Source organism: Pan troglodytes, chromosome 19 (assembly GCF_028858775.2).
Source record: "Pan troglodytes isolate AG18354 chromosome 19, NHGRI_mPanTro3-v2.0_pri, whole genome shotgun sequence".
NCBI lineage: Eukaryota > Metazoa > Chordata > Mammalia > Primates > Hominidae > Pan > Pan troglodytes.
The window spans coordinates 20,418,541-20,445,361 of NC_072417.2; the positions used below are offsets into that span (position 1 = coordinate 20,418,541).

General features: G+C 44.0%; 2 protein-coding genes across 8 annotated transcripts in view; one reads left to right on the top strand and one right to left on the bottom strand.

The window, feature by feature from the left end:
- Nucleotides 1–24,142, bottom strand: part of KPNB1 (karyopherin subunit beta 1) — a 33,249-nt gene extending 9,107 nt beyond the window's left edge. Inside the window, 14 exon segments of one of the 2 annotated variants that reach the window (NM_001279833.1) lie at nt 435–506; nt 831–978; nt 3,167–3,297; nt 4,128–4,319; nt 5,591–5,815; nt 8,815–8,916; nt 9,700–9,810; nt 10,790–10,879; nt 12,791–12,850; nt 15,307–15,459; nt 16,912–17,112; nt 21,086–21,268; nt 23,525–23,583; nt 23,685–23,811. In NM_001279833.1, coding sequence (NP_001266762.1) covers nt 435–506; nt 831–978; nt 3,167–3,297; nt 4,128–4,319; nt 5,591–5,815; nt 8,815–8,916; nt 9,700–9,810; nt 10,790–10,879; nt 12,791–12,850; nt 15,307–15,459; nt 16,912–17,112; nt 21,086–21,268; nt 23,525–23,583; nt 23,685–23,724 — 1,767 coding nt within the window. In that variant the 5' untranslated portion in view covers nt 23,725–23,811. 2 annotated transcript variants of the gene reach the window in all.
- Nucleotides 24,143–24,241: 99 nt separating this feature from the next.
- Nucleotides 24,242–26,821, top strand: part of LOC104002794 (uncharacterized) — a 45,975-nt gene continuing 43,395 nt past the window's right edge. For 5 of the 6 annotated variants that reach the window (XM_063798337.1, XM_009431849.5, XM_063798340.1 and 2 more), the window contains exon 1: nt 24,242–24,573. In XM_063798337.1, coding sequence (XP_063654407.1) covers nt 24,242–24,573 — 332 coding nt within the window. Of the gene's footprint in view, nt 24,574–24,627; nt 24,826–26,821 lie in introns of those variants that run through there. The other variant, XR_010152803.1, reaches the window with a different exon arrangement.

A 26,821-nucleotide genomic window follows, 5' to 3' on the forward strand; every position in this document is an offset into this window, starting at 1 on the left:
TTTGGTTTTCAAAATCAAAAAACCAAAACCATTCAAGCTGCCAACACAAATGAGCTATACATCTGGAAGGAACCATCACACATTAAGTAGTTTCCTTCTCTACACAGTGACATTAGTTGAAACAAACAAGAGTGAGGAAGAGAGGTCTGAGGAGTGTATGTTGAATTAGGAGAAGTCAAGTTGGTTTGATTTTATCAAGATTACATCTAGACCAACTGTAAATAAGTAGGATTTGAATCTTTCTAGACAGACAGGTAAGGCAGGTGGGGAATTCCTCTCCCAATCGACCAATCACAGACCAAAGCCTTCTGAGAACAGCTTCTGATCCGCATCATCTATACCATTTTCGAGTGCTGTGTGTACACGAACTTGTTATACTGAGATACTAATAATTCTCTAACCTGGAGTTATTAAGTCATAAGGCACCACCATACCTGAAGAGTTGCGCAGAGTAAAGACTGAAGGTCATTGAACTGGATTCTATCGGATGTGCTCTGGATATGTGACTACAAAGAAAATAAGAAAACATACTCTACATGAAAACCTTCCACTTTTGCTGGGACCATTTAATAATCTTCCCTAATACTAACATAGGAAAGTAAACAACAGCAACAAAAAACCCATAATACATATAGTGTAACACATATATGAGTAAACCATGACAAGCAATGCTAACGTTAAGGTGCAATGTTTTTTGTATAAGCTTTATTATCTTTCTGAGAAAATATATACTTAAACACTAAAAAGACAGAACAGTCTGGAAAATAGATCTAGGTGTCAAAAGTACTACCCAATTCCCACCCATAGTCAGGGGCACTCTTAGGTCTCACCTCCATCTGAAGAACCTGTTGCAGTCGTTCCATGATAACCAAAGTCGTTTTCTGAACAGCAGGATAACAATCCTTGGCACTGTTTTTCACAATTTCCATCAGAGATTCATATGCAGAACTCCTCAGGTTGTTCTGGTGTCCATCAGGTCTGTAAAGAACACAGCAAAAATCTTGAAGCCTCAACTGAAAAGGACAGGAAAGAACATAGACAATGTCTTGCCAAAAATAAGAACTCAGGAACCGGTATGACTGCAGACCTGGTTTGAGTTTGAAAACACAATATCCAAGAATGAAATCTTCAAGTCCTTTGAGCCAATGGCTATGTTCATTATGGTCTCCAGACAGTTAAAATTTAGAATGGCCCTTTTGGAAATGGGCTAAAATTATAGAGGAAAAAATGGTTTGAAATGGTAAAAAATCATGTGAACAATTTAACAGGTTGTCTGAAGTGCTATGAAGAAAATACCCCAATTTTCTTGGCTAGACGTGATGGCTCGTGCCTATAATCCCAGCAATTTAGGAGGCTGAGGCAGGCGGATCACTTGAGGTCAGTTTGAGACCAGCCTGGTCAACATGGTGAAACCCCACCTCTACTAAAAATATAAAAATTAGCCAGGCGTAGTGGCTTGTGCCTGTAATCCTAGCTACTCAGGAGGCTGAGGCACGAGAATTCCTTGAACCTGGGAGGTGGAGGTTGCAGTGAGCCGAGACCGCACTCCAGCCTGAGCAACAAGACCGAAACTCCGTCCCAGAAAAAAAAAAACCCCAATTTTCTTCATTCATTTAAAAAAGATGTCTTCATATACAATCTCAAAGAGGCATGGACATGAACTAGTTAAATGGAAGATTTTTTTGATGGGCACAGTGGCTCAGGCCTATAATCCCAGCACTTTGGGAGCCCAAGGCAGGCAGATCACCTGAGGTGTCAGGAGTTTGTGACCAGCCTGGCCAACATGGCGAAACCCATCTCTACTAAAAATACAAAAATTAGCCAGGCATGTTGGTGGGCACCTTTAGTACCAGCTACTCGGGAGGCTGAAGTACGAGAATCACTTGAACCCAGGAGGTTGCAGTGAGCCAAGATTGCACAATTGCACTCTAGCCTGGGTGACAAGAGAAGACTGTCTCAAAAAAAAAAAAAAAAAAAAAAGGAAGATTTTGTGCTCAGCTCTCTTCCTGAAGGTTTACTTTGCTCATGACTTTAGGTATAGCTCATACAAAACATAAATCGTTAAAGGTTGTCTCCAACTTATAATCCCTTTAAACAACATTTCAAAAGCTTGTTTCTAAGTCAACTGTATTTACCCCAAGTTCTTCATCCTATATAAAAATATGGTAGTTGGCCGGGCATGGTGGCTCATGCCTGTAATCCTGGCACTTTGGGGGGCGAAGGCAGGTGGATCGCGAGGGTCAGGAGATTGAGACCATCCTGTCCAACATGGTGAAACCCTGTCTCTACTAAAAATACAATTAGCCAGGCATGGTGGCATGCACCTGTAGTCCCAGCTACCCAGGAGGCTGAGGCAGGAGAATCGCTTGAGGAGGTTGCAGTGAGCTGAGATTGCGCCACTGCACTCCAGCCTGGGCGACAGAGCAACACTCTGTCTCAAAATAAATAAATAAATTAATTAATTAATGAAATAAAATAAAAATGGTAGTTATTGATTTGGTGTGGCAATCAAATTCATAATGAGTACTATCATTTCTCTTGTAACCAAATACTCCTGTTAACTGTCAATGCTGCAAAATGAAGGAACCTCTCTAGATCAATTACTCTCTACAAAGAAAGCAGAGAAATTACACTATATTCAGATTTCAGCTGTAAACTGAACAATTCAAAGGTAGGTGGAATCTGCATTTCTTTCTCCATCTTTAAACAAACCAATCAATCAATCATGGGATTCTTTTTTTTGAGATGAGTTTCACTCTTGTTGTCCAGGCTGGAGTGCAATGGTGCAATCTCAGCTCACTGCAACCTCCATCTCCCAGGTTCAAGCAATTCCCCTGCCTCAGCCTCCCAGGTAGCTAGGACTACAGGCATGCGCCAGCACGCCCGGCTAATTTTTTGTATTTTTAGTAGAGACAGGGTTTCACCATGTTGGCCAGACTGCTTTCGAACTCCTGACCTCAGGTGATCCAGCCGCCTTGGCCTCCCAAAGTGCTGGGAATATAGGCGTGAGCCACCGCGCCCAGCGGGTTTCTTTTAATTCCTCTAGAGAAGGTAGAGTCTTGTCCTGTCTCACTATGCTTCTATGATTAAGCTAGATATCCTCCACACAGAAGGCAATAGAACTTGGATGCAAAGACGTCACTCATTTCTGTGAAATATCAGTTACCTGTCTGTAGTCTCTAGGAGCTTCTGAACTATGAGTTCAAATGAAGAAGATAAGCAGTAAGTAGCTGGTTCTTCCTGATCATCAGCAACGTCTGCAGCTTCATAAGCAGCTTCAGCCAGACTGGAGAAAGCCTGAAATGCACATAGGTTCAATGTTAATCCTGAAAGAACCCCACACCTTAGGATTATCTCATTTTTCATTAAGATACTTTGGGCCGTGTCAGTGAACTTCCAACTTTTTCTGCCAAGGTCATCTCAAGACAGCATTTTACAGGTATCTTTTAAACTAACTATTTATTTATTTGATTTGTACTTTCTGTTCATCCTGTCTGATAATCTGACAACTCTCTAAGCAGCAGAGTACTTTCACCAATACCTGCCATTTCTTCTGTTTCCAATCACAGAAATCTTGTCTGATAATCTGACATCTCTCATCATCCTGTCTGATAATCTGACAACTCTCTAACCAGCAGAGTACTTTCACCAATACCTGCCATTTCATTTGTTTCCTTTCACAGAAAGACGTTTAGCCCCATTCCTTCCTTATTTGAACTTCCTCCCCTTAACCAATTACATTAGCCTATACTGACTCAGCATTTAGGCTGCCTACCTTCCTTCCCTCTTGCCCTCTACTCAGCAATGATACTTCTTACAGCCAAAAACTCTCTACCTTAATCAAAACTTCTTGTCCCCAAGCAATTCAAGAAAGCAACCCAAGTCCAGATAGTCTCCCCACTGGGTTACCATGACTGTTCTAAGTGGTTCAGGAACCAGTAACCATAAGTCAAGTGTTCCCACTGGCTCTTGCAGTTGGAATCTCCCCCACATTTTAATTGAATAAATTAGAAAGAAAATCAGAAAAAGCCTTCCAGTGAGGCAGATTGATTTCTCTCCCACACCTTCTACTTTCTTGCCAGTGGCGCAGGCAAGCTCCTTTTCTCACCAGCAAGAAAATCCCTTACCCAGCACACATTTGAAGCCACTCTGGGTTCAGCACTGAGACCCTCAATCAGACACTGTAGCAGGGGAGCCAAGTAGACATCATTGATGGCAGCTTCAGGAAGCAGCTCACAAATTCTGCCTACAGTCCATGCAGCTGTATCTCGAACAACTACACTGGGGTCTTTCATTAATTCTATTAGGGTGGGCATAGCCTGAAAATATAACAGTTATTAGCAAAGCAAAACAAAGATTAAAATTCATGTTAACTACTACCCCAGAGAAAGAAATACTGATGGATGGCTTAACTCAAAAAAGTCACCAAGATACTTCTGTAATTTTACAGGACATGGTGTGAAACATCTTTCAAAATATTTGAAAATATCTTTCAAAACTCCAGTTTAGAGTTTTATATTAAGAATTTGGTGTAAATGCTTTTAGTAGTCTGCAATAAATTACTCAGATAGAGGCCGGGCATGATGATGGCTCATGCCTGTAATCCCAGCACTCTGGGAGACTGAGGCAGGCAGATCACTTGAGGTCAGGAGTCGCTTGAGGTCAGGAGTTCAAGACCAGCCTGACCAACATGATGAAACCCGGTCTCTCTACTAAGAATACAAAAATTAGCTGGGCATGGTGGCACATAGTCCCAACTACTCGGGGGGCTGAGGCACAAGAATTGCTTAAGCTGGGGAGCTGGAGGTTGCAGTGAGCCTAGGTTGCACCACTGCACTTCAGCACTCCAGCATGGGTGACAGAGTAAAACTCCATCCCCCCGCCTCCCTACCTCAAAAAAAAAAGAATTACTCAGATACTCAGAATTCTCAGGATGCAGCTATGATGGCATCTGGCTATATCCAGAAAGACTGAAAGACTGAATTCTTTAAGCACTAAACTCAACTATGACAAACTCTTTTTTTTTTTTTTTTGAGATAAGAGTTTCGCTCTTGTTGCCCAGGCTGGAGTGCAATGGCACGACTTGTAATGCAAAACAAGCACGACATTTCCATAAGAACATTTTCATTACATAAAGGACATTTTGTCCAAAGAATAGAATAATAATGCCATTATTAAAAATTATGGGGAATCAGGGCTAGGTGCAAAAAAAAATTATCGGGAAATGTTTACAACATAGTATTAAATGAAGAAACAAGTTATAAAACAATCTGCACAGGAAGAGCCTATTGCACACACATGCACACAGGAAAAAGCTTCAAGGATAAATACAGAGTTAGGAGTGGTATTTCTGGGCAATGAAATTAAAGACGACTTTTCTCTTTTGGCTTCTTTCACATGTCTCTGGATCATGCTGACTTATGTAATTAAAAACCTAAGAAATATATTTTACCCTCATTAAAAGTAAACAAGTATCTAGAGATAATCTTTGTAGATGACAATTTACAGTTTTGTTTTGAAAAATAAAGATATGCTTTAAGTTTAAACAATAAATATCCTACTTTCTACTCCAAAAATCCCTCAGCTTCACCTGTATAACCAGTGGTTTGAGCTGACTGGGCTCTGGTCCTTCCAAGATACAACCAAAAGCCATCACTGCTGCATCCCGGTACCGCCAATCTGGGTTCTTGATGTGTTCTTTAATGAAGGGGAGGACATGTGGGACAATGTCATCTTCACAGCAGGTGGCCAGAAGCATGAGGCACACCCCTGCTGCTTTGCAGGGGTTCCAGTCATCGTCATCATCATTTTCGTCCTGGTGAAAGAATATGGCACTAGTTAAGATTTTGTCCAAAGAATCATTTTAACTCTAAAGGTCCTCTGACTACTCTTGAATGTCTTTAGAACTTAAACTCCAGGGAAATAAAATATAAGACCTTTATATTTTGTCTCTTCCACAAACATTCATCACAGCATAGCCTTTGTTAAACAAGATTCAGATGGAAGAAGATTCCATTTAGTACTACACAACAAGAATGAAAAAATTTCAACTACATCCAAAAAGAATGAATTCCAAACATTTAGAACAAAATACAGAACTAGAGTGTATGCTGTATGATTCCAGTTATGTAAAGTCCAAAATCGGCCAGGCGCGGTGGCTCATGCCTGTAATCCCAGCACTTTGGGAGGCTAAGGTGGGTGGATCACCTGAGGTCAGGAGTTTGAGACCAGCCTGGTCCACATGGTGAAACCCCATCTCTACTAAAAATACAAAAATTAGCTGGGTGTGGTGGCACGTGCCTGTAGTCCCAGCTACTCAGGAGGCCAAGGCAGGAGAATTGCTTGAACCTGGAAGGCGGAGGTTGCAGTGAGCCGAGATTGTGCCACTGTGCTCCAGCCTGTGTAACAGAGCGAGACTCTGTCTCAGAGAAAAAAAAAAAAATAGTATTAAAAATAATAATAAATAAAGTCCAAAATCAACAAAAATTAACCTATGGAATAAAAGACCAGGAAAGTAAGGGAGTTTCATGACTGGGAAGAAGACATGATTCAATCAAAAGTTCAAAAAAGAGGCAAGGTGCAGTGGCTCATGCCTGTAATCCCAGCACTTTAGGAGGCCAAGGCAGGCAGATCACTTGAGGTCAGGACTTCGAGACCAGCCTGGTAAACATGGTGAAACCTCGTTTCTACTAAAAATACAAAGACTAGCTGGGTATAGTGGCACACACCTGTTAATCCCAGCTACTCGGGAGGCTGAGGCAAGAGAATCACATGAACCTGGGAGATGAAGGTTGTAGTGAGCCAAGACCGCCCCACTGCACTCCAGCCTGGGTGATAGAGCAAGACTCTGTACCCCCCAACGCCCCCCAAAAAACCAAAAACCAAAAACACAAAAGTTCAAAAAAGAAAAGATTCCACTAATATCTCCTCTTAAGTTAGAATCCAAGGTATAGCTTCCTAATTGTGGCCATTCACACCACATAGTAAACTTAATGCAGGTTGCCTATGCAGTTTCAGAAAATCACACAAAGAATAATTTGTTCTCAAATAGGAAAAGCACAATAAAAATATAAGAAAGTAGGCCGGGTGCAGTGGCTCATGCCTGTAATCCCAGCACTTTGGGAGACTGAGGTGGGCGGATCATGAGGTCAAAAAATCGAGATCATCCTGGCCAACATGGTGAAACCCCGTCTCTACTAAAACTACAAAAATTAGCTAGGCGTGGTGGTGCATGCCTGTAGTCCCAGCTACTCAGGAGGCTGAGGCAGGAGAATCGCTTGAACCCAGGAGGCGGAGGCTGCAGTGAGCCGAGGTCGCACCACTGCACTCCAGCCTGGCAACAGAGTGAGACTCTGTCTAAAAATTAAATATATATAATATATATAAAATATATATATTATATATAATATATAGTACATATAAAATATATAACATAATATATAAGTATAACATAATATATAATATATAATACATATAAAATATATAATATATAACATTATATAAAATATATAATATATAACATAATATATAAAACATATACTATATATATAAAATATACACACACTCACACACACACACACACACAAAAGTAAAGACATGAAGTCAAAAGATAAAAATAGCAACTATAGGCCAGGCACAGTGGCTCACGCCTATGCACTTTGGGAAGCTGAGGTGGGCAGATCACTTGAAGTCAGGAGTTCGAGACCAGCCTGGCTAACATGGCAAAACCCCGCTTCTACTGAAAATATAAAAATTAGCTGGGCGTGGTGGTGCGCACCTATACTTCCAGCTACTGGGGAGGCTAGAGTGGGACACTGCTTGAACCCAGGAGGCAGAGGGTGCACTGAGCCAAGATCATGCCATTACACTCCAGCCTGGGAGACAGAGTATGACTCCGTCTCAAAACAAAAGAAAACAAAAACAAAAACAAAAAAACCCTGAGAGGAGAGATGAAAATTTAAGGGAACACCCAGTTCATTTTAATCCAAACACATCCCTACTTAGCTTTTGAAACTGCTATATTGAGAATTATACACATCCCTAAAAACAATTACATTCCTGTGTACAAAGAAATGATGCAGTGCTCAGTTACCAGCACTGTTTCGTCAGAGTACTAGCAGCTCTTTGGTAATACTTCACATGCACCAGAAGAAGCTTCCCAAATACCGTATCAAAAAACACTGTGTTGCATCAAGTCAGGAGAACAAAAGCAACCAGGACACGGTCCTCATAAAAGAACTTCTATATTTACTCATTAGACCCCAATCTTTATGAAGTCTTGTCACTTTACTTTCATCCTGAATCTTAATAATTGAAGTTAATTATCTTAAAGGATCAGTAGAAGGGTTTCTTTCTTGGGTTGGGGTCCTTCATTAGCATCTGAATAACTTATATCCAACTTCCTTAGCATTTTAAAAACATACACCCTGTGAACTCACGAAAGTATCCTGGATATTACAACAGATACGCAAGTGGCCTAAAACCAGCACATCTTTGCTCCCAACCTTGCTTCACTGAAGCTTTGACAGAGCACCTTTCTTTTATGAGTTTGGACAATGGAGCACTCAGGAAATCAGAGCAGCATGTGGCTCATTCCTGAGCAAGACGCATGTGAGATGTTAAGACTCCGTTCTCCTTCACAAAGAAGTCAGAGCCTAGGGGATCTTATAGATGCAGCTTAGCTGTTCCTGAGTCATCAACAACAGAACATCAAATAGTTGATGGGCTGCGAAGTTCCTTCCATGGAAAGTGTTCCACAGTTTACTCTTAGTAAGGTTTCACAGCTTACCTACCTATATTTGGAAGGTAACTCACCTGTTTAGTTAGTGTCTGTGTGAGGATTGGAACCAGATACTGTAGTGCTCCCTTGGCATAAAACTTGCTGGTGTGCTCAGGGGGCCGTCCTTGTTCTGCTGCCTGAGGAGAAACAAAGCAAATTCTAGACAAAAGCAACCGAGCTGTATACTAAAGGCATACAATGAGAGCCGACCAGGGATCTCTTAACAGAAACAGAAACATACAAGGACAAATGGTAACATACAATGTGATCTTGGAAAGTGCTAATTTTTTGGTCTACTTCAGTGAGAATCTTTTAGGCCATATATTATAGGTCCAAGGCAACATTAAGTATAACTTTTTTTTCATAAGTTCAATTCATATGGACAACCTGATATTTCAGTGTTCCTTGGATCAACACACACCCAGTTTGCCTAAAGATGCCAAAAAAAACCTTTTTATTTTTGTCCTGAAATAAAAGTGTGTAAAGACCAAGCTGGAAACAAAACTTGAATTCAAAGATCCCAAGTACAGAACTCCCCATTCTCCTCCATATCTGACTCTTTCACCAGAGTTAGTAAAGTATCAATTATACATCCTAGGCTTGCATTAGGACTTCCAAAAGGAAATAATTCAGCATCAGGTATCACCTTGGTAAACTGTGACAGCCTGCTGCCCCCTTGTGTTCAGTGATAATACCACTATTTAGGATCAATCATGCCTGACTGCTTGGCAAGAATGTGAGCCCTCATTACTGATGTGCCTCCTTCATGAAGGGCTCTGGCTAGCAGAAAAATCAAAATCTCTGCCAATGGAGATACCCTCTAAACCCAGACAGAATAAAGTTCTCCTAGAAGGGGAACATCATCCACAAATGAGATATGTCCCAAAGCCTATTCAGAGTAATAGTTCTCCCCAGCTCACCTCTGAAGCTTCAATGGCCAAATCCATTTCCTCATCACAGACATTGGACCAGAATTCTATCCCTTGTAAAGCCACCTCATCAATGTCACTTTTCATTGCTTCGATTGTGATCTTAAGAAGAAAAACACCCCAGGCCCCAAATAAGTACTGATTCAAGTGAGTCCCTGCCCCAACCCGGCTTTAACCACAGACATGCAAATTTCAGAAATGTAACTTATAAAAAGGAAGCTAGGCTTGAAAGAAAAGATAGAAAAAGATTTTCTTTTTTTTTTTTTTTTTTTTTGGTGATGGGGTCTCACTCTGTCACACAGGCTGGAGTACAGCAGCACAATCTCAGCTCACTGCAACCTCCACCTCCCAGGCTCAAACAAACCTCCCACCCCAGCCTCCTGCATAGGTGGGACCACAAGTGCATGCCACCTCACCCAGCTTATTTTTGTATTTTTTGTAGAGGTGGGGTTTCACCATATTGCCTAGGCTGGTCTCAAACTCCTGGACTCAAGTGATCTGTCAGTCTCAGCCTCCCAAACTGCTGGGATTACAGGCGTGAGCCAGCATGCCCAGCCTCAGATTTTCAAAATGCAGGTTGCTTCTTTTTTCTTTTTGAGACAGAGTCTCGCTTTCTGGCCCAGGTTGGAGTGCAATGGCGTGATCTTGGCTCACTGCACCCTCCGTCTCCTGGGTTCAAGCAATTCTCCAGCCTCAGCCTCCAGAGTAGCTGGGATTACAGGCACGTGCCACCACGTTCAGCTAATTTTTGTGTTTTCAGTAGAGACAGGGTTTCACCATATTGGCCAGGCTGGTCTCGAACTCCTGACCTCAGGTGATCCGCCCACCTCAGCCTTCCAAAGTGCTGGGATTACAGGTGTTAGCCACCGGGCCCGACCTCAAAATGAAGGTCTTTTACCCACACAAAGTTAGCACCAGCTTTCTTGGCACACCACTGATGAGCTTAAACCTAACAGTCTCGAGGAATTTCCTTGATTCCACAGTATTAAGTAAAATATTACAGAATTGGCAAAATAGCGACTAAGGATGATGGGCTCTGTAATTAGCCACAAGCTCAAATCACATAAATAGAAATACTTACTGCAAAAAGAGCAGGACCCATATATGTCTCCATGTACTGATAATATAAGGACATTATCTTCACCAGATTCTGTAAAGCAGCCACTCGTACCTTTTATGAACAGCAGATCAGATAGTTTACTGAAATAACAATGCAATCTGACAAAGTTAGATTCACTCAAATGGGCCAATAATCCTAAGGATTAATTGAGGTAAATATGGGATACGTTATCATTTCCCTAAAATTCATTCTCTCCCTTCAATTCCCTCATTATCTATTCCTTTATTTTCCCATTTCGTCTCTCTTTTTCGGGGAAGGGACAGAGTTCCGCTCCTGTTGCCCAGGCTGGAGTGCAGTGGCATGATCTTGGCTCACTGCAACCTCTGCCTCCCCGATTCAAGCAATTCTCGTGCCTCAGCCTTCCAAGTAGCTGGGACTACAGGTGCCCGCCACCATGCCCGCTAATTTTTTGTATTTTTAGTAGAGACGGGGTTTTGCTATGTTGACCAGGCTCATCCCGAACTCCTGAGCTCAGGCAATCCACTCACCTCGGCCACCTAAAGTGCTAGGATTAAAGGTGTGAGCCACTGCGCCCGGCCATTTTTCTCTTTTTTTTTTTGAGACAGTCTTCTTGCTCTGTCGCCCCGGTGCAAGTATAGTGGCCATGATCACGGCTCACTGCAGCCTCAACCACCAGGCTCAAGCAATCCTCCCACTTCAGCCTCCCACGTAGCTAGGACTACAGGCTCGCCCCATCATGCACAGCTAATCTTTGTGGACATGGAGTTTCGCCATGTTGCCCAGACTGGTCTCCAACTCCTGGGCTCAAGTGATCCTCTGGCCTCGGCCTCCCAAAGTGCTGGGATTATAGGCGTGAGCCACCACAGCCAGTCCTTTTTTTTCTTTGAGATGGAGTCTCCCAGGCTGGAGTGCAGTGGTGTGATCTCAGCTCACTGCAACCTCCACCTCCCGGGTTCAAGCAATTCTCCTGCCTCAGCCTCCTGAGTAGCTGGGATTACAGACATGCGCCTGTAAAGTGTTGGGATTACAGGCGTAAGCCACCGCGCCTGGCTTCAGTCTTTTTTTTTTTGCATTAAAGGTGCGTGTGGAACCCACGGTACGGCTAAATTCACTAATACTATTCAGACTGAAGATATTACTTCTATCTTCTTGAAGGGTCAGGTTTTGGGTATAGCAATAGCAAAGCTGCTTTAATGGCTACAGGGGAAAACAATCACTTGAATAACCTATGGCAATAAAGTAGCAAAGCTGATCAAAAACCTTTTCTCCCTTAACTGTTTGTGTATATATTATTTTTTAGTAAAAATGGCTTGAATAACCTACGGCAATAAAGTAGCGAAGCTGATCGAAAACCTTTTCTCCCTTAACTGTTTATTTGTGTATACATATTTTTTAGTAGAGATAGTGTCACTATGTTGCCCAGTTTGGTCTCCAACTCCTGATCTCAGTGATCCTCCTGCTTTGGCCTCCCAAATTGCTGGGATTATAGTGTGAGCCACCACACTGGCGCCTTAAACCTTTTTTAAGAGGATGGCAACTTCCATGACAATTCTTTCCTCTTCTCTAATGTTTTTATTAATTATCATTATTATCTTTTCAGATGGAGTCTGTTTGCAGTGGCATGATCTCGGCTCACTGCAACCTCCACCTCCCAGGTTCAAGCGATTCTTGTACCTCAGCCTCCCCAGCAGCTGGGACTACAGGCACGTGCCACCACACCCAGCTAATTTTTTTGTATTTTTAGTAGAGACAGGGTTTCACCATGTTGGCCAGACTGGTATGAAACTCCTAACCTCAGGTGAACTGCCTGCCATGGCCTCCCTAAGAGCTGGGATTACAGGTGTGAGCCACCATGCCCAGCCAGAATATTAATTATTAGTAACAATATTAATCAAACCTTATTGCTGAAGTCAACTGATTCCCAGTATTTCAAACTTATATTAGATTTGACATTTCCTAGGAAAGATGCGAGACAGATTTTTCATATAACCTCACACTTACCCTCGTATCTGGACACTGTGTGGCTTCACAGACCACCTGCATAATAAAGTGCCTTTCAGACTGTAGGAGGAATAAAAATAAAGAGAATTAGGAGAGCATAACCTGTACATAGGAAGATTTCCAGACTCCCTCTACAAGGAAAACCTCTCGCTCCCTCAGGGCCCCACACAGCCCTGACTGGTACAATCAAGCCACTCTCCCTTGAGATGCTACAGCACTATAAAGGCTATAAAGAGTTTACCTTCGGTGTCTGCTATGTGACTTGCCCTCCAATGAGGTCCCTAATCTTTTAATCTCCAAAATGACCACTAACAAAGACTTCAGGGAGGAAACAGAAAAATGTAGGTCACAAGTTTTAAATAAAAATGGTTAAAAGATAAAAATTTACATGTAGGAAAATCAATTTCCTTATATAAGAGAATTCAAAACATCTGCTTTATTTCAGAGACCAAATTTGTTTTCTGAGAGGCAGCAAATTCACATCAAATGTGGTGAGAAAAGGGAGAATGAACTTTATGTGCTACCCTCGTAAATCTTCCAAAATCTATTAAGGAAAAATCCAGTTTTCTAATCAATTAGAATTGCCATTTGCTCTGGGGTTTCAGACCTTTCCAAAGTCAAGAAATGGTAAAAACCCAGCTGAAGTGTCAACAAACATATATACAGAAATACTTTCAGACCATGACCCTGGCAATTTTACTTGTCAGTATTTACCCTAAAGAACTGAAAGCAGAGTCTCAAAGATACACATGCATGCCCATGTTCATAGCAGCATTACCCACAATAGCCAAAAGGTGGACGCAAACCAAATGGCCATGGATGGAAAACTAGATAAACAAAATGTGGCATATACATATAATGGAATATTAATCACCCTTAAAAAGCCAATTTTGACAAATGCTACCCCTTAGATGAATCTCGAGGACATCATACTAAGTAAAACAAACCAGTCGCAAAAAGACAAATATATGATTCCACTTACGTAAGGTATTTCGTTAGAGTAGTAAAATACATAGAAACTGAAAGTAAAATGGTCGTTACCAGTGGCTGAGAAAGGGGGAAATGAGGAGTTGTTGTTCAGTATGTACAGTTTCAGTTTTGCAAGATGAAAAAGTTCTGGAGATTGTTTCCACAGCAATGTGAATCTACTTAACTATACATTTAAAAATGATTTAAGATGGTAAATTTTATGTTATTCATTGCATTTTCAGCCAAAATGTTTACATATATATTATACATACACATACATATACATATATATATTTTTTGGAGACAGAGTCTTGCACTGTTGCCCAGGCTGAAGTACAGTGGTGAAATCTTGAGCCTTGAACTCCCAGGCTCAAGTGATCCTCCCACCTCAGCTTCCCAAGTAGCTGGGATTACAGGCATGTGCCAAAGCACCTGGCTATATATCCTGTTTCTTAAAAACACCTTCCTAAGGTGGTATGAAACAGACCAATTGCTATAATTTTTATTTATTTCATTTTTCATTCTTTTTTTTCCATTATAAGCCCTGTAAACACAAGAGCTCACAAAACTGGTTAACAACTCAGTTGTTCTTCTCCACAGAAATCTTTTTTTTAGAGACAGGGTTTTGTTACGTTGCGCAGGCTAGTCTCAAACTCCTGGCTTCAAGTGATCCTCTTGCCTTGATGGCCCAAAGTGTTGGGATTACTGGATGTGAGCCCCAGCACCCGGCCTCCACAAAATCTTTAGTACAAGGCAAAAGATTCACACAATCTTAAAAGAAACCAAAGTAAACCAAAGTATATAGTACATACCATAATTTCTTTCTTTTCTTTTTTTTTTTTCTTTTTTTTTTTTTTTTGGAGACAGTCTTGCTCTGTCGCCCAGGCTGGAATACAGTGCTGCAATCTCGGCTCACTGCAACCTCTGCCTTCCAGGTTCAAGTGATTCTCCTGCCTCAGCCTCCTGAGTAGCTGGGATTACAGGCGCACGCCACCACACCCGGCTAATTTTTTTGTATTTTTAGTAGAGACGGGGTTTCACCATGTTCGTCAGGCTGGTCTCAAACTCCTGACCTGATGATCCAACCGCCTCAGCCTCCCAAAGTGCTGGGATTACAGGCTTAAGCCACATCGCCCAGCCTATTCCTTTCTTTTTTTTTAAGGGATGATATCTGACTTTGTTGCCCAGGCTGGCCTTGAATAACTGGACTCAAGCAATCCTCCCGCCTTAGCCTCTGAAGTAGCTGGAGTACCAGTAGGCACCACCATGCCCTATAATTTAAAAAAACCCAACAACATTCCACACTTTGGACTGCAAAAGGAAAAACCTAAGCTTAGAAACACTTTATTTCCAAAAGCATGATGAGAAACGGCAAACACTCCATGGGGATATCTCACACAATACGAACTCGACTAAACTGGAAACAAATACTTTTAAGTAGTTGGTACTTTCTAAACCATAAACTTAAGAAAACAAAACAAAAAACTTTCATTTAACTCTTTCATCCCTTACTGTCTGAATCTATACCTTATTGTCAAAAAACTTACCTCTTTATCAAAGTTTGCTTTGGTGAACTCCAATGAGTTCAGGAGTGCATTAGTAGCAGCTAGCTTCACATTATTACTAGGCTCTTCTTTCCTCATCCCCTGGATTATGGCAGTCAGAATCTCATTGGATTTATCTTGTAGCTGCTCTGGGTCCTGTAACAAGCAGAAAAGTGCAATGAATATACAGTCAGCCCTCTGCAGCCATGGGTTCCACATCTGTGGATTCAAACAACTATGGATTGAAAATATTTAGAGGAAAAAAAATGGATGGTTGCATCTGTACTGCACCAAAAGGTGCATGTACACCTTTTTTTCTTGTCGTCATTCCCTTAATACAATATACCAACTATTAATATAGCATTTACATTGAATTAGGTATTGTAAGTATTCTAGAGATGATTTAAAGTATATGGGAGGATGTGCATAGGTTATATGCAAATACTACACCATTTTATGTAACAGACTTGAACATCTGAGGATTTTGGTACCTGAGGAGGGTGCTGGAATCAATCCCCTCCAGAAGACTGCCATAAGGAGCTTCACGACAGAAGAAGCAGTCCTTCTTCTGTTCTTAAGAGACAGGGTCTATATTGCCCAGACTAAAGTGCAGTGGCTATTCACAGGCACTACCACAATGCACTGCACCCTCAAATTCCTGGGTTCAAGTGATCCTCCCACCTCAGCTTCCCAAGCAGCTGGGACTACAGGTGTAAGCCACTGTGCCTGGCTTAATTGGCAGTCCTTTTAACTGTAAAGTTCACTCAAGAAAGTATCATGAATTGGTGATCTTTCCCCACCCATTTCCATTTGGGAATAACACTGCAAACCACCTGCAAAATGTCTCATGGTACTGGCAATCCAGAACTGAACAAAACCAAGTCAAACTCATCTACTTCATCTTTGACTTCTTAGCATAATGACTCTGGGTATGAGGTAATATTCGCTTTCCTCCCCACTTCTGTGCAAATGGAGATGGCAGTCTGTTGGTATTTTCCAGGCCATCTGTACTCTAAAGTAAAGCTTCAGGGCATTTAAGGGCCAAGGCCGAGGATCGACACCTGGGCACATCTAGGGACTCTAAGTCCGGGTCAAGTGCTGTGGGCTCCTTTGCTTCATAAAGTCTATATATTAAAATACACACCAAGAGTGGTAACCTCATCAGGAACAACAGTGCTGGGGGGGCTACATCTAAAATACTGTGTCTCCAGTGGCTAAACCAACTACATCAAATGTTGGCAAAACTTTCCGTAATGTTGTAAATGAAAATGCGCCACAACATTCATGGTACATTCGGGATCTTAAGAAAAAGGACTGGGTCAGGGATGCTCCAAATGAGAATATCCTCATTTTGTAAGTCTAGAATCTAAGACTCTTCAAACATAGACTTCTGTTTTCAGTTTGCAATCCTCAAGTTTCTTTACTTTAGGGCATGATTAGCAATGTGAAGACACAGGCCTAAGGGAAATAAATCAGTCTCACTTTCAAAACACTGTGCAATTTAGCTTGGCTTTCTTCATGATTCAATAAGGTAGTACTAATATCATTGATGTCACAGCTAGAGGCAATCAGAGGTATATAAACCAGATACATTAGGCAAGCACTTACTATATCTTGGCAAATATAACCGATGGCTTCCAATGTCGACTCCTTCATGTGCTCTGTGCTGTTGGGGTTTGTGACATTGGCCACCAGCTGAGGAATGAGTTCTGGCCACTGGTTTACTGGGATCTCTGCACAAGCAATACCAGCCACACACTGTGAGGCAGAACTAGGCCGGTAAGTTTCTGTGCCCAATGTCTGCAAAACCTGCACCAAAAAAGACAAAAGATACAAATTTCTGACACTATTTGACCACATTTTGCCCACCACCATACTTATATTAGTGTCTCTGAATTCTTTTTTTTCTTTCTTTCTTAAGACAGGGTCTCACTCTGTTGCCCGGACTGGAGTGCAGTGGCACGATCACAGCTCACTGTAGCCTCAATCTTTATGGTGCAATCTATCCTCCCGCCTCAGGCTCCTGAGTAACTGAACTACAGGGGTGGATATGCTGACATGCCCAGCTATCTTTTGTTGAGACAGGGCATCACCATATTGCCCAGGCTCAAAAAAAAAAAAAAAGGAAAATACAAGGCCTCAGTTAGTTGTCCAGGGTGGAGTGCAGTAGCAAAACAATAGTGCAATGGCACAACGATACTGCAGCCTTGACCTCCCAGGCCTCCCTGAGTAGCTTAGACTACAGGCACATGCCATCACACCCAGCTAACTTTTTTGGGTTTTTAGTAGAGATGGGGGTCTCCCTATGTTGCCCAGGCTGGTCTCAAATTCCTGGCCTCCCAAAGCGCTAGGATTACAGGTGTGAGCCACTGTGCCCAGGCAGCTGTCTCAGAATTCTTTTTTTTTGAGACAAAGTCTCGCTCGTGTCCCCCAGGCTGGAGCATGATGGCGCGATCTCGGCTCACTGCAACCTCCGCCTTCTGGGTTCAAGCGATTCTCCTGCCTTAGCTCCCCTCAGCAAGTAGCTGGGATTACAGGTGCCTGCCACCACACCCGGCTAGTTTTTGTATTTTTAGTAGAGATGGGGTTTCACCATGTTGGCCAGGACAGTCTCAAACTCCTGACCTCAGGTGATCCACCCGCCTCGGCCTACCAAAGTACTGGGATGACAGGCGTGAGCCACCGTGCCTGGCCTCAGAATTCTTATCTATAATACGGAGAAGTAGAAAAGGCTGTCAGAAAAAGCCAGCCTCAGTAGCAACATCAGCATAATCAACACTGCCCTAGAACCTAGAAACAAAACCAGTCATCCCACCTCACTTCAACCTTCAACACGAGGTGGGAAACCAGAAGTTACAAGAGGAGGTAGCAGTAAATGGCAAAGGAGAGAGATGGGGACAAAACTCATCTTCCAGGCTCATTGTTGCTGTTATAAGGAAAGGATGTTCACAACCTCGTTTTGTAGACAGACATGGACACTAGAATGAAGCTAGTTCTGGGGCATTCAGGTGGGTCTTATTCACAGTAGATCACTGTCTAATCTGATCCAAGGAGATCTCACTCATGAGACGTGGGCTGAAACAAAACTTTTTCCTTCTAATCACTGACAACCCAGCATTCGGGGTGACTTACATAGAAGGCCTTGGTCAAGTAACAACATCACTAAATACAAAAACAACGTTGCTGATGTTAATAACACCTATGAACTAATCTTTATATAACTTCCAATCTGAAAGGATTTGTTCTGTTTGCCCAAGAATCAAAGAACTGTTCTCTCTACCACTGACAGATACCAAAATCTAGCCAGATGTCAAAACAAGATCCACTTGTCATTAAACATGTCTCGCTTGACATGGTAACCACGCCACCATTTATGTAAAGAGTAAAGGCACAGGTATGATAAAAGATGAAGCCACAATTGACCTAGAGTTAATTATTACCGTGATCAGCTAATTCAGTCAATGAACTCACTAAGAATCACTAGTCCACTCAAAGGCAAACAGTTAACTGTTCTGGCATGAACACGGGACAAAGAATAGCTGCCAGATATTCAGGCCAGCTCTGCTGACTGGGTCGGATCACTTAGTATCCTGCTTTGCAGCTAGCACCAATAATGAACTCCCCCTTTCCTTCTTATACGGTATATCATCATCCCTGGCCCCCACCCCATCAGCTCTACCCAACTACAAACAGTTCTGATTGATGTTAAATGAAAGCCTTTGCTCTGGAGGACTAGCAGAGCTAGAATGGACAAAAACTGTATGTCAAAGACACGAGGGAATGAGGGGGAAAAACAAGGTGAATTGTCCAAAATGTCAGGGGCTGAATGGGTATTATTAACCCAAGTCCAGGGTGCCTTCACACCACACTACATCGTCTCCTAGTACATATGTGGAGTGCACTGAATCCCATTCTACCTTTACCTTTTTCCTTTAGATTGCTTTCTGAAGACTCCATATTACTTGAGGTGATTTAGAAACTATGGATGTCCACCTCCTGAGTACTAAAAGTTTTCTGTTTAAACTAGAGGTAACCTTAATAGTAATATTCAATTATCAGAAAAGAGAAACTAGCTCCCAATTGTGCCCCAATATCCAGATTTCAAAAAAGATCACCAACAGTGAAACTTAGTATTAGTTATCGTTGTGCTATGAAAGGGAAAAAGGCCAAGGTAACTGTTAGCTTTTTTTTCATGCCCGAGGGCTTAACCATGCCTATACAAATTATCTAATTTTTTTTTTTTTTTTTTAAGAAATGGAGTGTCACTCTGTCACCCAGGCTGGAGTGCAATGTGCAATCTTGGCTCACCACAATCTCCGCCTCCCAGGTTCAAGCAATTCTCCTGCCTAAGCCTCCAGAGTAGCTGAGACTACAGGTATCCACCGCCACAGCCAGCTAATTTTTGTATTTTTAGTAGAAACAGGGTTTCGCCATGTTGGCCAGGCTGGTCTCGAACTCCTGACCTCAGGTGATCCACCCACCTCGGCCTCTCAAAGTGCTGGGATGACAGACATGAGCCACTGCGCCCAGCCATTATTGTCTAATTTTTTTTTAAAGGGTTGGTGTTAAGAGTGATGTGCCAAAAAATAAGCCAATTACAATTCCAATTACATCTTATCCCATTTACTAGTGTGTAAATTAAGGAAGATGAGAAACTGAATGGGCACTATCAGTATCGAGATTTCCAGTGATAGAATATACTTCCATTTATGTCACTTAGCTGAGGGAGAAGGAATTAAAATGGTGTTATTACCCAAGCAGAACCAACATGAATAGAAACAGCTCTACATACTCCAAAAAGATTTGAAACCAAGTTGGATTTAATAACCCAGCTCCTTATCATGGGTATGCAAGATTGGTGACAGAAGGAGGTACACAACCAGATACAGAAGTTATTGCCTTACAGGGCACTACTTTACCTAATGCTGATATCTAGAACCAGGAAATAGCAAGTATGATGTGCATAACCATGTCCTGCACAAGTACATATGTAGGAATTCCCCACTAGTTTCCACTCAAATACCAAGGACAAAATGATGACTGCACAGATATTTAACTCACTCCTCTTTGTGCCTTACCCATGTAAGACAGATCACTAAAGAACTTAATTTAAAAACAACAGCCAGGCGAGGTGGCTCACACCTGTAATCCCAGCACTTTGGGAAGCCAAGGCAGGCAGATCACCTGAGGTCAGGAGTTCAAGACCAGCCTGGCCAACATGGTGAAACCCCATCTCTACTGCAAGTACAAAAATTAGCTGGGCATGGTGGTGGGTGCCTGTAATCCCAGCTACTTGGGAGGCGGAGGCTGCAGTGAGCCGAGATCATGACATTGCACTCCAGCCTGGGCAACAGAGCAAGACTGTCTCCAAAAAAAAAAAAAAAAAATTCCCTGAGCTGTACTCCAGAAGTACCGAATCGGAATTTCTGGAGAGCTTGGAAATACCTATTAACAAATTCCCTAATTTTTATACAAATGTAGCAACAATTTGTACACTACTCCCATTTGCCAAACAGATTTTACAAATTATGGCACATAATTAAAGTTTCCCAAACTGCTGCAGCCTACCTCAGTCATCTAAAAAGAATTCCAATCCATCAATGGGAATGGACAAGCTGTGTTGAGAAAGATTTAAGACAAAGACAATTTTTATCTTTAGGTAAAGTTGAGGTCCCAGAAACCTATCACACTGTTAGCTCTATCCCATGCAAATAGCAAAAGATCTGAGAAAGCGATTTCTTGTTCTCTGGGCAATATAACCAAACAGATAAGCGTTACTTACATAGTTCTTGACTTCTCGTCGAGCATTAGCATCAATAGCAAGCCACCTCTGCTGATATTGTGCCTTGATATCTGGATCTTTAGATGTCAAAGAGTTCTTGATTTGTAGACCAGCTGCAACTCTGGCAACCTGACTGTTTCCTGGATTTGCCAGCACTCTGGACAGTTCCACAAGGAAAGTGGGCTGTTAAGGGAAGATAAATTTGTAAATAAAAATATCTTAGGAATTTCCACAACTGAGGATAATTTATAGAGCACTGAACCACCAGAGGGGCAGCGAGGGGGGGAACTAATGTCTAATTTTTTTTTGATATATCATAAGCATTTCAGGAAACCACAAAATGTTTACTTCACTGACTTCTATAAAAACGTTACTTAGTATAACAGCAAGTCTTCCACTTTTCTCGTGGAGCCTAGCACTTAATGAGGAATTACAGATTTCCCTATCAAGATCATTCTTAGTGCCCAAATTGTCATGTTAGACCCCCGAATTGCAAGGTTTCAGAGTATGGTAGTAGTAGTCAGTCTTCTATGTATACTGAGGTGTCCCAAGAACTTTTAATAATGTCTGGTACTCAATGTTTGTTAAATGAATGGCTGTTATGATGGGGGGTAGAAAATAAAACTGTTTATCTAAATTTCAAAAACCTTGGTCCCAAAAGAATGATCCAACTTTCCATCTCATGGCAGCAGCAGGGTAGCTTTTCAATCCATGGAAGGAGGTGATCTTTTATGAGAGGGGGAAATACAGATAAGCCTAAAACAAACTTAGGAGCCTCATCCTCCGTTTTATTTGTGGGCACTCAGCAAAAAGGGAACAATGAAAAAAGCAGATTTATAAGGAAAAGTGATAAGATATTTAGAAATAGGGAAAAACTGAAAGAAAAAATCTTCAGGCAAGCTGTTCAAGCAAAAGAACTTTGTATCTAATGATCAACAATTACTTGCTCCTATACATTTGGACTTTAGTTGAGGAATACAGTGGATCCCTGAAAAGCATGTTCTTTTGTAACCTTTTGTAATCCACAGGCCTCAAAAACTACTCCCTTTGTTTAAAAATTTAGCACACACACACCTCTCCACCAAAAAAAACCGTGCCCAAACAGCAAAGTTAGCAGGAAAAGCCAAAAGCAGACACATTTTTCTTACTGCTAACAAGCTCTGCAATCACAGCAGAAGATAATTCTTAGAAGTTTTATTAATTATGTACCACTGAAGAATGTTAAGAATGTTAGGAATAAGATAAAAAGCTTCTTGCAAAATTTGCAAAAGCAGAAACAGGAATAATACCCTAAATGGAATTATCAGCCTATACTAGTGGAAACATCTCTTCTAGGAAAGGATAAACAGGTTAGTTGTAAAAATTGGCACATATGAAAAACAACAAAAAAATCATTCAAAGGCAGTCTGTATAAAATAAGCCTTGTCACTTTGTTGATGTTGACATTTTGCCTATATAACACAAAGGAACACATATGGTTACAGTGTTACTCAGACTTAATTCCTATTACCTTTCTCAAAGATGTCAAGCATCATCCAATCCTTCCCTCTGACCCCATCCCCCAACAGGAGATGGACACCAAAGAGAAACTTAACTGGCATCTAGGCTGTTTCAACCAATCCATCCCACATTTTTATACAAAGGACCAGTCTCTAGCGGACTTAACTTCATTTTCTCCGGACCCCTTAAATTTTAAAATATGAAAAACGAGGAACTTTCCCCTGTGATTTCATCAGCAAACAGGCCCCATCTCAAAGATGAGCCTCAGTCTGTTTTCTGGGTGCAGATCCCTAGTGATTAGGTCTCTATTCATCCAGGTCAGAAGAAAAAAAAAAAAAAGAAAGAAAGAAAAAGAAAAAACCCCAAGAGAGGAATAACCGAGCAGAAGAGGGAAAAATATCAGTGGAAATGGGTTAAGAGGCAGTCGGGTGCCAGGCCTGGCCATGAGTACAGACCAAGGTAGCTAGGAAAGGGCAGAGCTCTAGGAAATAGGTGGGGAGAGCCACAGGGGCCACGGGATAGGAAGGAGAAGCCGGCCGGGGTCAGACAGGGCGGGCGGCCGGGCCCAGAGCTTCCACATGGCCCCTAGGCCCGACTCCCCCACCCCCACCCCTGCTGAACACGCAGCGCCGCGCAACCTAACTTCCCTTCCCTCCCTCTTTCTCCCTCCCGCTGCACCGCCGCCCTCAGGCCGCGCAACGATTGGGCGGCAGGCAGCTCGGCGCGCCGCGCCATTGGCCAGTCGCGGGGCCCGGGGCGGGACACACCCACCGGCTTCCCGATGGCGGCGTTAGGTTGGACCGGGTTGGGGGGGGAGGGGGGAGGGGGACGGGATGGGGCGGGGTAGGTTCCCGAGACCTGGGCCTCCGGGAGGGCGGGAAGGCCCCGCACGCAGGGGATGGGGACGCGGCGGGATGGGCGCGGCGGGGTAGCACGCACCAGGTTCTCCACGGCCGCACGCTCCAGGAACTTCTGCGCCGCTTCCAGCTCCAGCCGATCTAGGGGGAGGAAAGTGGGAGACGGAGCGGGGTCAGAGGGGCCGGGCCTCCCCTCCCCCACCCCAATCACCTCAGCCCGACCCCCGGCTCCTGCGTCCTACCGGGAGACACGGTCTTCTCGAGAATGGTGATCAGCTCCATGGCGGAGGTGGCGGCGGCGGCGACTCCTCCTAAGACGACGGCCCGGCCTTTCGGGCGGCGGCTCGAACTGGGGATGGGGGTTGGGGGTCGGGTGGGAAGGGAGGGTGGGGTGGGGGGCGGGGGTCACCACAAACCCATTCACCGGCTCTGTCTGGGTAGTCGGTCCGGCTCCCCTTTCTCTCCTCTTCCCTTACTTCCTCCCTCCAAATGGGCTGCTGGCGGCGGGGGAGGGACCCCGGGGGCAGCTCAGAGCGCGCTGGTGCTCGGGAGGCGGAGGGAGAAAGAAGGAAGGGAGGCTTTGAGTGAGAGGCAGCGCGCAGGGAGGGAGCGAGGGAGGGAGGAAGGCGGAGGGATATTCGGACCGGACCTCTCCGCGGAGGCGCCGCGCTCCACGACGATTGGCCGTTGTCCTGGCCACGCGGAGTCCCTAACTGGCCAGGCGCTCAGCGTCGAAGGGCCGTCTCGCGCCCATTCGCCTGCTGGTTTCAAGGCCCGGGTTGGCTGGGCGGGCAGCGGAATGGAGCGCGCGGATTGGCCGAGGCGAGGGAGATTGGGATGGGGCAGGAGAGAGCCCGCCGTTGATTGGGTGGGCTTGGTAAAGGCCTTGAGCTCAGACCGGCTGAGCGCTGGGAGGAGGGTGGACCGAAGGCACGACTCGGATCCTGCGCGATTGGCTGGGATAGTAGGCGTTGATAGGATAGGGTGCCCGGGAGAACTAAGGAGAGGAGTTCGGGGTCGGGGCGCGGGAAGGCGGGAGGTGCCCGGCTACCCTAGGAGCCCGGCGCGGGGCACGATGGGACGCCCCCGGGAAGAGGCGGAGCTGGGTTCGAGCGCTGGGGCTGCGGTTGGGTAAGCGCCGTCGCTCCGAGGGGCGTGTTGCGCGAGGTTTTCGCGGGCCTGAGCGGGGGAGGGGGGACTGTTGAAGTCCTGCGCCGCGCCCACAGGAAGCTGCTTTAATGGCTAGGTCGGCTTGGTACCCTGCTTTCGGCTGGGACGGATCCGTAAGGCCATGTGGCTCCACTGCCAATGTGTAGATGTGGAAACTGAAGCCCAGAGAGGGTATGGAACTTGTCCAAGGTCACACAGCTGGTTAATGGCTTGGTAAGGAATGGGTTCAGGAGCCCAGAGAGGGTCTGGAACTTGTCCAAGGTCACACAGCTGGTTAGTGGCTTGATAAGCTCAAGCTCTCCTGACGGCCCTTGTCCCTACAAGCAGCTTCCTCTCCAAGGAGTCCCCTAAGCCTGCTTATATGGGGCTTGAGACCTGTGCTGTGATAAATCTGACTTGCTTAGGGGTGAGCTAAGGGATTCCTCCTCTTGGACCCCCCATCCATAGCTACCAGGTACTTGACAGGATGGAAATGTTTCACCCTCCAAAAGTACCCTGTAAAGGCCCAACCTCGAACCAGAAAGAATGTGTGTACAGGAATAAAGGATTGTGGTTCTTAACCTGTTTCAGTTCTCAACCCCGGAAGAAACTCATGAATGCCTTTTCTTAGCAAAATGCATATAAAGAAAATGTGGGCCGGGCGCTGTGACTCACGACTGTAATCCCAGCACTTTGGGAGGCCGAGGGGGGCGGATGACGAGTCAAGAGATCGAGACCATCCTGGCCAACATGGTGAAACCCCGTCTCTACTAAAATACAAAAAATTAGCCCGGTGTGGTGGCGCGTACCTGTAGTCCAAGCTATTCCTGAGGCTGAGGCAGGAGAATCGCTTGAACCCTGGAGGCAGAGGTTGCAGTGAGCCGATATCGCGCCACTGCAGTCCAGCCTGGCGACAGAGCGAGACTCCATCTCAAAGAAAAGAAAAAAAATGTGCATACAGTATGTGGCTCAGGCCTGTAATCCCAGGACTTTGGGAGGATCGCTTGAGCCCAGGAGTTCAAGACTAACCTGGACAACTTAGCGAGATCCTGTCTCTTTTAAAAAATGAAGATTTTTAAAATGATAAAGGAAAAGTGTAATAATAGGGCCGGGCGCGGTGGCTCATGCCTGTAATCCCAGCACTTTGGGAGGCCAAGGCGGGCGGATCACTTGAGGTCAGGAGTTCAAGACCAGTCTGGCCAACATGGTGAAACCCTGTCTCTACTAAAAATACAAAAAAAAAAAAACCTAGCCGAGCGTGGTGGCGCACGCCTATAATCTCAGCTCCTCAGGAGGCTGAGACAGAATCTCTTGAACCCGGGAGGGAGGCAGAGGTTGCAGTGAGCCAAGACTTCACCCCTGCACTCCAGCCTGGGCGACAGAGTTAAGACTCTCAAAAAAAGAAAAAATAAATGGTAACAAAGAATTTCTTGGTTTCATTTTCACAGTAATGATGTAGGGTAATTGGATGTAGCTGGTTCATAGAGCTTTTTACCATATGACTTGAGCTTGTGAGGTAATTGCCCTGCAGTAGCCACACTGGGAAAACCTAGGAGGAAGTCTGACTTTGTTGAAAGGTTTCACAAAGAGTTAGGAAAGATTGCCCAACTCTTTGTTAAAAGAGGAAGAAATGGTCTTTCTCTGCTAGAGATATCTTTGCAGTTTTGAAGCTACAAATGTAGGGACACCATTCCTCACACCATACTGTGACTAGTGGATTTCCCATGGCTTAGCAGTTCCCTAACCCCAGCCTTTTGCTTCATCTATTAACTGTGGAAGAACTGCCCTGTGTGTGTAACTTTGTTATAAATCAGTGAAGATTGGGCCAGGGCGTGGTGGGTCACGCCTTTAATCCCCCGCACTTTGGGAGGCTGAGGTGGGCAGATCAACTGAGGTCCGGAGTTAGAGACCAGCTTGGCCAACACAGTGAAACCCTGTCTCTACTGAAATACAAAATTAGCCGGGCGTGGTGGTGGGCACCTGCAATCAATCCCAGCTACTCAGTAGGCTGAGGCAGGAGAATTGCTTGAACCCGTGAGGCAGAGGTGGTAGTGAGCCAAGATTGCACCACTGCACTCCAGCCTGGGTGACAGAGCAAGACTCCATCTCAAAAAAAACCCACTGTACTCCAGCCTGGATGACAGCAAGACTCCATCTCAAACAAAACAAAACAAAACAAACAAAAAAACACTGCATTCAGCCTGGGTGCCAGAGCAAGACTCCATTTCAA